Genomic DNA, 15,260 nt, shown 5'->3' on the forward strand with positions numbered 1-15,260 from the left:
GAAGTTTCAAAAGCTCATTGGGGGGCAGATGTTCGCAGGTAAAGGGACAGCTGGAAAATGGGAACCCTTCAGAAATGAGATAACGAGAGTCCAGAGACAGCATATTCCTGTGAGGGTGAAAGGAAAAGCTGGTAGATGTAGGGAGCGCTGAATGAATAGAGAAATTACATTAATTAATTTCAAAGCGTCTCTCACTTCATTTCTGAATATTAACTCTAAGGGAATAAGCTAAGTAGATTCATTTGGGGCATCCTTAATGGGCAAACAATGCAATCATTTGGGTAATCCTGACTGTAACCTCTCGATATGGTCTTCAAGGTCTGATGCCATCTTTCTAAAGCTCCCTGCGATACAGGATGATGCGCACTTGATTTAAAGTGCTGTATACCTAAGCTATTCATGACTTCCTTAAACAGCCTAGCAGTAAAATTAGACCCTTGGTCCAACTGAATCTCTCCAGGTAGTCCATACTGCGTGAAGAAAGCTACTAACTTCTCAACCACCATTTTTGCCTTGATGCTCCATCAGGGAATTGCCTCCAGAAATCTGGTAGACACACCCATTATGGTTATCAAGTCCTGGTTCCCGCTTTTAGTTCTCGGGTAGGGACCTACACAATCAATTATAACCTGCGTGAAAGGTTCTTTGAATGCAGGAATTGGCTACAAAGGTGCTGATTTTATTACCACCTGTGGCTTACCTACCATTTAGCATGTATGACACATATGGCAAAAGTAAGCACATCCTTGAGCATTCCAGGCCAGTAGAAATGTTTTTGTACCTTAACTTGAGTCTTTCGTACACCTAAGTGACCTCTGATTGGTAGTTCATGTGATGCCCATAACACTTCCTGTCTATATGCAACCGGCAACACAATCTGGTGCACTTCAGCCCATTTCTCCTCTGCACTAACCTGCTGTGGTTTCCATTTTCATCTTAGAATTCTGTCTTTCAGATAATGACCCTCAGGAATATCCTCCTTTTCAGAGTACGCATCAACAGATTATTTTTATTGTCTTGTCTTTCTGTTTCAAGTCCATTAGCCTTTCTGGTCTAAACCCTCTGCCTGTTCAGGTCTTTCCTGCACAATTATGTCAAACAAGGTGCCGCTAACTGAACCTTAACTCCTTCATCTTTCTCTTTAGTTTTTGCTTTGTGCTGTGATTTATGATAGAGGGATCTTGATATGACACAGTCTGAGAAAATACCAGGATATTTTTCCTCTATCTCCTCTACCTCCTATATCTTCTACCTCCTGGTCTTCCTTTGGCTTCTCCATAACAGGGGGTGTCACTCCCACCTTGGACCCTGTTAAATCGCTCCCAAGAACAAGCTGATTTCCTGGAACTGTCACTCTGTCAATCACTCCCACTGTTACTTCCCCTGTCTTCAGTTGGCACCCCAACCTGATCTTACATAGGAGAATGCTAAATTCTGTCCATCTATCCCACAAATTACCACTTTTTCAGGTGACTGGTCAGAAAGAGTGCAAATTTGTTCATCTCTCACAATTAGAGACTGGTTAGATCCTGTATCTCTCAAAATTATAACTTCTTGCCCTTCTCCCCCTGTTCTCTTGAGTAAATGTTATCCACAGGCAAATTCTTTGTTGAGATCAGGCACGAGCTCCATATCCAGCCCCTGCCTAGGCTGTGCACTCTTCTGCAGCTGCTCGATTTTTCTTGGAGTTCCCTTTACTACTTTCACTAATGCCATTGGCTTAGCTTCTTGGACAATATCTTTTCCCACAATGCCTTTCTTTAACAACCAGCATGATGACTTTACATGTCCCACTTTACCCCAATGCAAACCTCTCAGGCTTTTCACCACCTTTCTACCCTCTTGGGCTTCTTTTTAACCTGTGGTTCTCTACTCTGTTTTGTAGTGTAGGATCTCCTCTTCTCCTAACTTCTATACCTCACAGGATAAAATTCTTGCCGGAAGCTTGTTATATGCACCAACGTGTGTTCAACTGCCAACTCTGCCGCTCTTTTCACTTCCTGAACTTTCTGTTCATCCACATGAAATCTTATTATCTCTGGAAGTTAGTTTTAAAATTCGTCCAACAGAGTAATCTCTCTTAGAGACTCATAGTTATCTATTTTTAAGGCCTGCACCCATCTCACAAAACAAGTATGTTTAATTCTTTCAAACTCAACACAAGTCTGACCTGGTTCCTCCTTTATGTTTGTGAACTGCTGTCTATACGCTTCTGGTACCAATTCGTTAGCACTTAAGGTAGCCTGTTTGACCACTTCATAATCTCTTGATCCCTTATCTGACAGCACTGCAAATACCTCACTAGCTCTGCCTACCAGTTTAGTCTGAACTAGCATTACCCACAAGTCCTCAGACCACTCCATTCTCCCAAGCAAATTTTTCAAATGAAATAAAGGCTTCAACATCTTTCTCGTCAAAATGTGGCAGAGTTTTGACATTTGTATATATCACTACTTGCTCTTTTAATCTCCATCCTGTTAATTTGACTTTGCTGAGTTACAACTTCTCAAGTTCAATTTCTCTCTTTTTCTCTCTGTTTGCTCAGCTAAGAACCTTCTCTCTCTTTCTTTTTCTCTTCCACCGCCCTTTCTCTTGGCTCAACTAAGAACTTTCTCTCTTTTTCCTCACTTTCTCTTTTCTCTCTCCCTCTTTCTTTCTCTCCCTGTCTCTGTCTGTTTGCTCAGCTAAGAACCTTCTCTGTCTTTCTTCTCTCTCTCTCTCTCTCTCTCTCTCTGTCTCTCTCTCTCTCTCTCTCTCTCGGCTCAGCTAAGAACCTTCTCTCTTTATCCTCACTCTTTTTTTCTCTCCCTCTTTCTTTCCTCTCTCTCTCTTTATCTTCTAATTCCATTTTCCTCAATTGTATTTTAAGTTTTTCAAACTCTACTGCACTTGTCTGTTTGTCTGACACGCCAAAGTGTTTATGTAATTCCCTTATAATTTCAGCTTTACTTTTGTCCTTGGTTAAACCCAATTCTAACATCTTTGCTACTTCTAAGAGTAAGGTCTTTTTCTTTCCTTCTAAACTTTCTTGGCAAATTTGGGAAACATCTTCAAACCCCAGAATGTCTTCAGCAATTTTAAGAGCTGTTCCTCTCCCATTTAATTTAACCACCCACAAGTAACCAAACTTAAACAAATTGTCTCGCTTACGTTTTATTTAAAGATCTAGGACACTAACCACCAAATGTTTAAATATATGTGCCTTTTCGTACCCAAATCTATTCAAGTCTGTCCAAATCTGACTGGATCTGTCTAAACAGTTCAAGTCATGGACCTGAGCTTCCAAAATGTTATAACATGGGGAAAACCTTTCTGCTAATTTAAATCAGACACACAGACAAGCTTACCTCATCTCGTAATCTGTTAAATTATGAGTGACAAAGAACTACCCAAATCTCTCTCTCTAAAAAAAGATGAATAATTTATTCTTTGATTCCAAAAAAACATTAAACAACTATCTACACTTAAATCGCCTTTGTCTGATGGATTTATCTACTTCCCACTCAATAATAATATACTGATCCAATAAAACCCCCGATTAACTTTAACAAAAAAAATTCAAATTTCAAAACCAGCCAGCTGTCACTTTTCCCTTGGTATCTTCCTCTGTAGATTTTCCTGTCTTCTTTTCTCCAGGGTTCTGTTTCACTGGTTTCATATGAAAAGGTACCTCTGCAGGCACAGTCTGTTAGTGCTCTTTGCAATTCTGGCTAACTGTTCAAAATGCCCTATTTTTATACCCCAAAACATCAGACCATCTTATTAGTTTGATGTCATCAAAACATTAAAATTCAAATTCGATTGGATTTGGTATCTTGGGGCATACTTGAACTGATTGGCTGAATTCAAATTTGTTATGTGCCATGGCAACTCAGCTGCAGCTGTTTGTTTGACAGCCAAATGTTAAATTTTTAAATTGTTCAGCACACCCTGTGCTTGTTAAATCCTTGCCTGCTTTCACACTCTGTTAAAGGTACAGTGCACACCTACACCTTCATAACAAATGCTGCTTGATGTTTTCTAATCAGTCTGTTCAGAGATGCTGCTTATACTCCATCTAGGTTGTTTATAAAACTTGAAAAGAGGAATGAACACAGAACTAGTCTTAAGTAAATACCAGTGCAAACCACCTTCCAGTGTGAAAATAAAGCCCTTCCACCACTGGTTAGCAAGTTACAAAGCAAGGTTTGCATTCATGTCTTGCTTAATTTGAACAATTTCCATTTTTATTTCTGTGAAGCAAAATCTGTGAAAATGAATATTGTCCAACACCAGATGATAGAAAGAAAATGTAGGGCTCTGGCAAAATAACTCTTGTCACCTTTGCAGCGAACCAGCATGAATGTGGTGATCTAAATTACTGCCCTCTGAGTTGAATCCATTCTATGAACTAGGAAGTTAGAAAAAGCTGACATTGATCCATGCTGGTTGATGACTTAAGTAACAGTTTGAATGTCAACTTCGTTGTACAATTGAAGCTGCAATGTACTGTTGTCTTGTTGCAGCCTCAGCTTATTGAAGGGGCAAGAGTTGAAAGTGCACAAAATGAATTTTTTATGCAAAATCAAATTAGAAATTATTAATTTGGTACCTCACATCCATAGAGCAAGAATTTGGTTTGAGCCTCCAGAAACTTTACAATTTGGATATTTTTATTAACATGTTTTAAAACACTGTCAAAGTTATGTTTTCAAATGGAAAAATCATTTCTCTTTGAAGGATTACAGATTGTTTAAGTATGAGAAAGTGATTTTAAATCATTTTAGAAACTAAGGAATTAGGTGCAAGTATTAAGTGTTTGTTGTCTACTTTTGCCAAAGTAGTTTCTAGACTTTATTTTCTTGTTTTAGAGTCACAGAGTAACATGTACAGCTCGGAAACAGACCCTTTGGTCCAAGTAATCAATGCCAACCAAATATCCTCACCTCATCTAATCCCATTTGCCAGCACTTGGCCCGTATCCCTCGAAACCCTTTCTATTCATATACCCATCCAGATGCATTTTAAATGCTACAATTGTACCAGTCTCCTCCACTTCCTCTGGCGGCTCATTCCATACACATACTGCCCTCTGCCTGAAAATGTTGCCCCTTAAGTCCCTTTTAAATTTTGCCCCTCTCACCATTAACATATGCCCTCTTGTTCTGGACTCAGCTAACCCCAGGGAAAAGACTTTGTCTATGTATCCTATCCGTGCCCCTTGTGATTTTATTAACTGTTATAAGGTCACCCCTCAGCCTCCAACCTCCAGGGAAAACAGCCGCAGCCTTTTCATCCTCTCTTTGTAGCTCAAATCCTCCAACCCCGGCAACATCCTTGTAAATCTTTCCTGAACCCTTTCAAGTTCCACAATATCTTTCTGATAGGAAGGAGACCAGAATTGCATGCAATATTCCAACAGTGGCCTAACCAAGTCCTGTTACAGCCACAATGTGATCTCCCAACTCCTGTACTCAATACTCTGACCAGTAAAGGAAAGCATATCAAACACCACTTGGTCACTATCCTATCTACCTGTGACTCTACTTTCAAGAAACTATGAACCTGCACTCCAAGTGAAATTAGAAAGTACACAAAGATGTGATTGGCAGGAACAGGCATGCGGAGCAAGTTTTTTTCCTCTCTATTATGGTTTAAACTGACTGCCCTAACTTTGGAATTTTCAATCTCTTGCTATTATTAATTATTAATGTCATTTTCACTTTTCCCAGTGAATGTTCACTGCTCTAGTATGGGCGTAATGGCAACAAACCCAAAACTGCTTTGTGTTACAGAAGGTATTCCAAGTTATGCAGAATTGGCCAATAATTTGTGTTTCACAATGCAATTGCACGTTACTGTAAAATACTAAGTCAAAGATCACACAACACCAGGTTATAGTCCAACAGGTTTAATTGGAAGCACACTAGCTTTCAGAGTGACGCTCCTTCATCACCTGATGAAGGAGCGTCGCTCCGAAAGCTAGTGTGCTTCCAGTTAAACCTGTTGGACTATAACCTGGTGTTGTGTGATTTTTAATTTTGTACACCCCAGCCCAACACCGGCATCTCCAAATCGTAAAATACTAAGTATTCCTTGCATAATTCTAATTGTATATTGCTGGAAAAGACTCAGTTTGTTAAAGGCTTTTCCTCTTGCACTCAACATTTCACAAGGATATTAATTTAAGGTGTTGAGGGGTGATACAGTACAATTTTTCAAAATAATGAAGGGTCTGGACTTAATAGGTGGGGTGACATTAGTCTTACTCATAAAAGAAACAAAACAAGAGGGCACAGTTTTAAAGTATCTTGCAAAAGAAGCAAGTGTGAGGTGAGAAAAATACCTTTTCTTACAGTGAGTAGTTTGGGCTTAGACTGTGCTGTCTGAGAGTGTGGTGGAGGCAAGTTCAATTGAGGCATTCAAGAAGACATTAGATAATGATTAAAAAAAATAATAGGTGGAATTTCCAATACCCTTGAATGATGTGCCCAGTGGTTAGTCAGTGGTGAACTATGCCATGATTGGAAAAATAAACAACTTGATGTTGAGTGCCAAAATGTCCCATTTGCCACTCAAGGTTTTAATGTCAGTCTGAAAATTTCACACGTAAATGGCAAGAGTCCAAATGTATACATTAACATCTGATTATTAGCGAGTCTAACTTCAGTTATAAGCAGTTTGGTATTCACATGCACAGAGAAAAACTAGCAAGTGTCAGTTCTTGACAGCAAATTCTTCAGAGTCATAGAGTTGTACAGCATGGAAACAGACCCTTCGGTTCAACTCGTCCATGCCGACCAGATATTCCAACCCAATCTAGTCCCACCTGCCAGCATTCCAACCCAATCTATTCCCACCTGCAAGCAACTGGTCCATATCCTTCCAAACCCTTCCTATATATACAAAGACACCCATCCAGATGCCTTTTAAATGTTGCAATTGAACCGGCCTCCATCACTTCCTCTGGCAGCCCATTCCACACACTGTACCAACCTCTGTGTAAAACAGTTGCCCCTTAGGTCTCTTTTATATCTTTCGCCTCTCACCTAAACCTATGCCCTCTCGTTCTGGACTCCCCCACCCCAGGGAAATGACCTTTTCTATTTACCCTATCCATGCCCCTCATGATTTCATAAAACTCTATAAGGTTGCCCCTCAGCCTCTATCACTCCAGGGAAAACAGCTGCAGCCAATTCAACGTCTCCCCGTAGCTTAAATCGTCCAACCCTGGCAACATCCTTGTAAATCTTTTCTGAGTCCTTTCAAGTTTCACAACATCTTTCCGATAGGAAGGAGACAAGAATTGCATGCAGTATTTCAACAGTGGCCTAACCAATGTCATGTATAGCCACAACATGACCTCCCAACTCATGTATTCAATACTCTGACCAATAAAGGAAAACATACCCCCCCCAAACGCCTTCTTCACTATCCTATCTACCTGCGACTCCACTTTCAAGGAGCTATGAACCTGCACTCCAATGTCTCTTTGTTCAGCAACATTCCCTAGGACCTTACCATTAAGTGCATAAGTCCTGCTAATATTTGCTTTCCCAAAATGCAGCACCTCACATTTATCTAAATTAAACTCCCATCTGGCTCTCCTCAGCCCATGGGTACTTGGCAGTCCCAGCTCACCGCTTGCTTCTCCAGGTCTTCACCTGACAAGCTTTCCCCAGCATCAAGGAACGAGCTTCATGGACCGTGAGCACCTGCATCCTGTGACTGTAGCATTGCACATGTCTGACTGAGGAGAAAGTGAGGACTGCAGATGCTGGAGATCAAAGTCGGAAAGTGTAGTGCTGGAAAAGCACAGCCGGTCAGGAACTTAGAGCATGGATCAATACTTGGGGCTACGATGTTGTGGCAATAACGGAGACGTGGGTTTCACAGGGGCAGGAATGGTTGCTTGATGTTTCAGGGTTTATAACATTTAAAAAGAACAGGGAGGGTGGAAAAAGAGGAGAGAGTGCAGCAATGCTAATCAGAGAGTGCATCACAGCTACAAAAATGAAGGTTGTTGAGGAAAGTTGTTCTACTGAGTCAGTATGGGTGGAAGTTAGGAAAAGCAAGGGAACAGCTGCCTCACTGGGGTTTTTTTACAGACCCCCTAATAGCAGTAGAGAGATTGAAGAACTCCTAGGCAGGCTGATTCTGCAAAAATGCAGAAGTAGCAGCGTTGTTGTTATAGGTGATTTCAACTTTCCCAATATCGACTGGAACCTCATAAGTACAGATAGTTTGGATGGAGCCGTTTTTGTCAGGAGTGTTCAGGAGGTTTTCCTTACTCAGTATGTAGACAGACCGATGTGGGGTGAGGCCATTTTGGATTTGGGTGCTTGGCAACGAGCCGTTACAAGTGTCAGATCTCATGGTGGGAGAGCACTTTGGTGACAGTGATCACAACTGCCTCACATTTAGCATCGCCTTGGAGAGCGAAAAGAGCAGTTACTGAGGGAAGATGTTTAATTGGGGAAAAGCAAATTTTGACGCTATCAGGTAGGAGTTGGGAAGTACAGACTGGGAGCAATTGTTCCACAGAAAGGGCACAGCAGACATGTGGAGACTATTTAAGGAGCAGTTGTTGCGAGTGATGCACGGATTTGTTCCTCTGAGACAGGTAAGAAGGGGTAAGATTAAGGAACCTTGGATGACGAGAGCAGAGCAACTTCCCATCAAAAGGAAGTAGGCAGCTTATGTAAAGTGGAGGAAGTAAGGATCTAGCACAGCTTTAGAGGATTACAGGCTTGCTAGAAAGGAGCTCAGAAATGGACTGAGGAGAGCTAGGAGGGGGCATGAAAAAGGCTTGGCAAGAAGGATTATGGAGAACCCAAAGGCATTTTACTCATACGTGAGGAATAAGAGAATGATCAGGGATAGTGGAGGGAACTTGTGCGTGGAGTCTGAGCAGATAGGAGAAGCCCTAAATGAGTTTTTTGCTTCGGTTTTCACCAAGGAAAGGAAACTTGTTGTAAAGGAAAACTTTGAGGAGCTGGGATATGGTCTTGACCGGATTGAGATTGATGAAGTTGATGTGCTGGAAATTTAGGAAAACATTAAGATTGCTAAGTCCCCAGGGCCAGACCAGATTTATCCTAGGCTGTTCCAGGAAGCGGGAAAGGAGGTTGCTAAGCCACTGGCAAGGATATTTGCCTCCTCCCTCTCCACGGGAATCGTACCGAAGGGTTGGAAGGAGGCAAATATTATTCCTCTTTTCAAGAAGGGTAATAGGGACCTTCCTGGCAATTACAGACCAGTCACTCTGACGTCTGTGATCAGCAAAGTTTTGGAAGGAATTCTGAGGGATAGGAATTATGACTATTTGGCAAAGCAAAGTGTCAGCATGGCTTTGTGAGGGGCAGGTCATGCCTCACTAGTCTTATTAAGTTCTTTGAGGAGGTGACAAGACAGGTCAACGAAGGTCAAGCAGTGGATGTGGTGTATTTGGACTTCAGCAAGGCATCTGATAAGGTTCCTCATGGTAGGCTCATTCATAAAGTCAGGAAGTACGGGATACAAGGAGCTTTGGCTATCTGGATTCAGAATTGGCTGGCTGACAGAAGGCAGAGAGTGGTTATAGATGGAAAATCTTCTGCCTGGAGGTCAGTGTTGAGTGGGGTCCTGCAAGGCTCTGTTCTTGGGCCGCTGCTCTTTGTAGTTTTTATAAATGACTTGGATGAGGAGGTTGAGGGGTGGCTTAGTAAATTTGCAGATGACACAAAGGTTGGAGGTGTCGTTGATAGTATTGAGGGCTACTACAGGCTGCAGTGCAACATAGGATGCAGAGCTGGGCTGAGAAATAGCAGATGAAGTTCAACCTGGAAAAATGCGAAGTGATGCATTTTGGAAGTCGAACTCGAATGCTGAATATAGGATTAAAGACACAATTCTTGGCAGTGTGGAGGAACAGAGGGATGTGGGTGTGTAAGTACATAGGTCCCTCAAAGTTGCCACCCAAGAGGGTAGGGCTGTTAAGAAAGCATATGGTGTTTTGGCTTTCATTAACAGGGGGATCGAGTTTAAGAGCCGCGAGGTTTTGCTGCAGCCCTACAAGTCCCACACTTGGAATATTGTGTCCAGTTCTGGTCGCCCTACTATAGGAAAGATACAGAGGCTTTGGAGAGGGTGCAAAGAAGGTTTACCAGGATGCTTCCAGGACTAGAGGCTTGCCTTATGAAGAAAGGTTGAATAAGCTCGGACTTTTCTCTCTGGAGAGAAGGAGGAAGAGAGGAGACTTGATCGAGGTATACAACATAATGTTTTGGAGATGCCAGTGTTGGACTGGGGTGTACAAAGTTAAAAATCACACAACATCAGGTTATAGTTCAAAAGGTTTAATTGGAAGCACACTAGCTTTCGGAGCTCTGCTCCTTCATCAGTTTGAAGATATTAGGAGGATGGTATAAAGGAGACGTCGGAGGTAGGTTCTTTACACAGAGTTGTGAATGCATAGAATGTGTTGCCAGTGTGGTGGTGGAAGCAGGGTCATTGGGGATATTTAAGTGACTGCTGGACATGCACATGGAGAGCAGTGAGTTGAGGGGTGCGTAGGTTAAGTTACTATATTTTACATTAGGATTAAACCTCGGCACAGCATTGTGTGCCAAAGGGCCTGTTCTGTGCTGTACTTTTCTATGATCTATGTTCAATACTTCATATTGATATGCACCAGCACTACACATTATAATGCTGATGCCAGGCCACTTTGCACAGACATCCATCACATGCATTGGAACAGGATACATCTTGATGCTTACTCGTTTGGCACTCATAAACTTGGATCTAATTGGATATTCCCAGTATCTCTGCCTTGCCTTGGCTTTTTATGTGTTACCACTTCATTCAGTATTTGTAACCCCACTGAAGTACAGCTCTTATGTTGCCTTTTTATGCATGCACAAAACCAGACAGTTTATCATGCTTAACCATTGTTAGCCAGGGGTAGGGCTTGACGGGATAGGCATGTTGCTGTTTGGCACTCTGCACTGATACCCTTAGCCACAACAGCTGTATTTACCTCCTCTTTGAACATGATAATGTTTTGGTCTCAACCACTTCATGTGGACTGCGAATTCCACAGGTTCACTGCACTCTGGGTGAAGAAATGTTTCCTCATTTCAATCCTAAAAAGGTTTATCCCTTATCCTTAAAATAGACCCCTGACTCTGGACTTCCCCCACAGTGGGAGCATCCTTTCTGCATCTACCCTGTCTAGTTCTGTTAGAATTTTATAGATTTCAATGAGATCTCCACCCATGTGCATTCTTCTAAACTTCAGTGAATGTAATCCTAACCAGCTCAAACTGTCCTTGTATCATTCCTGCCAGGCCAAGAATCAATTTGGTAAACCTTCGGTGCACCCCCTCTGTGGTAAGAACATCCTTCCTCTGATAAAAAGGCCAAAACTGCACATGAGATTCCAGGTGTGGACTCACCAATTCCTATAGCGATGCAGCAATACATCACTGCTGCTGTACTCAAATCCTCTCACTTTGAAGGGTGGAAGGGTATGGGGAAAAAGCAGAACCAATATACTGAGCTAGATGATCATCGCTGATGAGGTTGAAGGGGGGAGCAAAATAGCCTTCTTCTGCTTCTATTTTCTGTTTTTCTGTAATTACATGAAACATTTCTATGACCTGTAGTGTTCATTTGATAGAAATTTGTGTTTTTAAAGCAATGTTCTTAAGTTTCTTGATCTGCCTAAGGAGGTGAACACTGAATGCATATACTTGTCACAAGGGTTGTGTAAAACTGCCACTCTTTACTCAACTGTTCTGCCTTAACTCTTTGCCTGCATGCAAACAGAAAGAGAGTAATGTTTCATGCTGATGGTTTCCACTTCTGCTTTGGTTATAACAGCTGTTATTTTCAACCTCCAACCAATTTGGTTATTTTAAAATCTAGATATGTTCTGCAACCAATTTGATTGGTTTTGATCGTTCCAGTTTTTTTTCCTGAAGCAAGTCTGTTCAGACAATAACCGATAACTTTTAGTTCAAGACTCAAAAAGCTGATTTTGTTTTTCTCTCTGTGCTGGTGAGGAGAAACTTTGCAGATGATGTTCTCAGAAGCTTAAATTGTTGAGGAAGACCAAATACAAAGTGTGTTGTGATGCTGTGTTCTGAAGTGAGAGTTGAAATTTGTGTAGGGATCATCTTGTTCTGTAATGTCACTAATTTCCTTCATACGTTTTTACAAGCATGTTTATGTCAACCCATTCATTTAATGAGATATTTTTAGAGACAGAGCTCGCTGGAATTATTCAATGCAAGTTTGGAATTTTCAGTTTGTTAACCATGAACTTTTCTATGCACAAATTTATTTTCATCTGTTTCTCATTTTTGTAGGGAGCTTTACCAAAGTATTCCCATAATGCCCTAATGGTTCAAGCCATGAAGACCAACCTGACAGATCCAGATATCCATATATTATTCTTTGATGTGGAAGCTCTGATCATCCAGTTGCTAACAGAGGAAGCATCCAGACCCAATCCCACTCTTATTTCTCCAGAAAGTCTCCAGAAAACACCAGGCAGTGCAGACAAAAGCAGTTCTTTCCTGACTGGGAAGAGAGCAGCTGTCCTCTTCCAACAGGTGAAGGAAACTATCAAAGAGAATATTAAGGAGCATTTGCTGGATGATGATGAAGATGATGATGAAATGAGGAGGCAGAAGAGGGAAGAAAGTGACTCAGAATATAAGGGCAGCAAATCAAAGCCACTCACACTGTTAGAGTACAACCTAACAATGGACACTGCCAAGCTATTCATGTCCTGCCTTCACGCTTGGGGGTTGAATGAAGGATTAGATGAGGTTTGCCTCATCCGCCTTGGCATGTTAAAACCTCACTGTCCTGTATCTTTTGGTTTGCTGTCAAGAGGAGGACATATGTCGCTGATGCTTCCTGGCTTCAAACAGACCAAGTCACTAGATGGTGCCATTGAACCAGGAAAAAAGCAAATTCTGGGAAACAGCGCATACAATGTATCCAGGGCTGTCACAACTCAACACCTGCTGTCTCTCATTTCTTTAGCCAATACTTTAATGAGTATGACCAATGCAACCTTCATCGGAGAGCACATGAAAAAATTGCCACAAAGGTGTGAATCATCTCTGTTCTTATGCAACTGGAGTAAAATCACTTAAGTTCTCAGAAGAAGTTATACATTTTGAATATAAAGGTGTTGCAGGTTAAAGTTATTTCAATAATGATTTCATAACTTTGTTAATTGAATCTATTTATTTTCAAAATTAGTTGTGTATGGACGTAATTTTCTGTAAGGGCAACTTGAAAGAACAAGTTATACTTTCTAATCATTGTCTCCAACTGTGACCCATTTCCAGCCTTGCTTTACCTTTACTTAATTATTTTGTTATTGCATCATACTACTTCGCCAGCTCCCTTCCTCTTAGTAACTATGAAGTCTGACTTTTGTCCCAGCCCTGCTCTGTGTTGATCAGCATTATAATCAATATCTACCAGCCTGGCACTTTGTCGTGATGTATTTTAATAACTTCACCTCTCCATTGTTTTCGCAATGTCTTCTGCTCTAATATTTTTCTACAGTTTGTCTCCCTAGCATTGCTATTCCATCGTTCCACACACACCTGTGTAGTGGTTGACATATTTTTATCATTCCTTTTGCCTGTGCAGTCAAATCTGAAGAATGGTGAGCATGATCTTTTCCTTCTTTCTTCCTTTATTTTCTACCCCTTATTATTTGGAACTATGTGAGCACCTTCAAATTTACATTGAAACTCAAGCTTTCACTCCACCTCCTTCTTTTGATCTGAGAGTTGTCATTACATTGTCCAGCTAACATTTTACGCATTGAGTTCTATATGAATTAAAATTAACATTGACAAAGGAAAAGTACCTTTCCTTTTGGCCTTTCGCCTGTGTCTTCAGACCTCTCCCCTTCTACCCAGCTGCTGCCTTGGATAAAGTCAAATCTTAATGCATTATTTGTTCTGAAATTAACTTCCTTCCATCTTCGTAATCCATTACCAATTCTGCCTGCCATCCTTTCTGAAAAAAATTGATTCTACCTTATTTCTGCACTACTATTGATGAAATTCTATTTTACACTTGCTCTGTAAATTACAACTTACTTAATTACTGCAAGACCTATCCTCACTTGAGAAGAATTCTTCTTTGAATTCCAGCATCACTGACATGTAAATCTGATAACTGCCTCAGAGAGAGCTGGAATCCTTCCGTTACTTGACTATAAACTCAGTGTTATTACCGATATGTTAATCTATTGTCAATACCTGCTTTCTTTACTTTCAATTATCCTTTTCCAATCCATCCCTGCTGCTCAAACCACTATTGTGGGTAAGATTTTTTTTCTGCCTAAGCTCATTTATAACCAAAGTGCATTACCATGTGTGAGGTAGAGACAATATAATCCAGCAATTCACGATGGTAGTGCCATTGAATTAGTTCAAGGAGAATATGCCAGATATTAGGTGGGTAATGCAGTTAGGAAACAGGATGAATAGAGAATGTTTAACAAAATTGGCAAAGATGTAAGAAGATCCTGGAGACTCTCAAGGAAAATAATCTAAAAGGCTCCCATAAGTATATAATTAACAAAAGATGGGAAGAGAAGTAATGGAACAATTTAAGGGACAAAAAAAATGGGACTTCTACTTGGGTAGGGCCATGTATAAGATATAGAATAGAATTCTGCACAGCGTTTATGTTAGTACCTCTGATGTTCTTTCTCTGTGTTATTAAACTTTGTTGGAGAGAGCACAATTTCAAAATTCATGAATGACACAACTTGGAAGTATTGTGAACAATGAGGTGGATAGCAATAAATTTCAAGAGTACTTTGACAAGCTGACAGAAAGAGAATATAAATAGCAAATGTTCATTGTGATGTGGACAAATGCGTGGCTGAATGTGAGGTTATCAACTTTGATAGCAAAAACAGGAATGCAGATGGCTGTTAATTGAGTGATGGGAATATACATCCAGTCCTGAGTATCCTCTTACACCAGATGCTGAAGGTAAGCATGCAAACACAGCAAGCAGCAAAGAAGAAAAATGGAATATTGCCTCCCTTTGTTTCCTTTCCTGATGAAGGATGCCTTACTGTAGAAGGAGTGCAGCAAAGGTTTACCAGTCTTTACTAGTTCTGAAGAAACTTTATGAAACCCTGGTTCACCCTCGACTACTGTGCCTTTTTCCTGGTCTCATGCTTTAAGAAGAATATGAAGACAGAGAATCCACAGAAAATATTCACAAGAGTGGTTCTGTGAATTTGG

At 40.9% G+C, this 15,260-nt stretch overlaps 1 protein-coding gene across 3 annotated transcripts in view; it reads left to right on the top strand.

Annotated features, from left to right (window-relative positions):
• LOC132833420 (WD repeat-containing protein 7) overlaps positions 1–15,260 on the top strand; it is a 673,682-nt gene that overhangs the window by 168,655 nt on the left and 489,767 nt on the right. For all 3 annotated transcript variants that reach the window (XM_060851797.1, XM_060851713.1, XM_060851878.1), the window contains one exon: positions 12,333–13,084. In XM_060851797.1, the coding sequence (XP_060707780.1) occupies positions 12,333–13,084 (752 nt within the window). The remainder of the gene's footprint in view (positions 1–12,332; positions 13,085–15,260) is intronic.

This window comes from Hemiscyllium ocellatum, chromosome 1, assembly GCF_020745735.1.
Source record: "Hemiscyllium ocellatum isolate sHemOce1 chromosome 1, sHemOce1.pat.X.cur, whole genome shotgun sequence".
NCBI lineage: Eukaryota > Metazoa > Chordata > Chondrichthyes > Orectolobiformes > Hemiscylliidae > Hemiscyllium > Hemiscyllium ocellatum.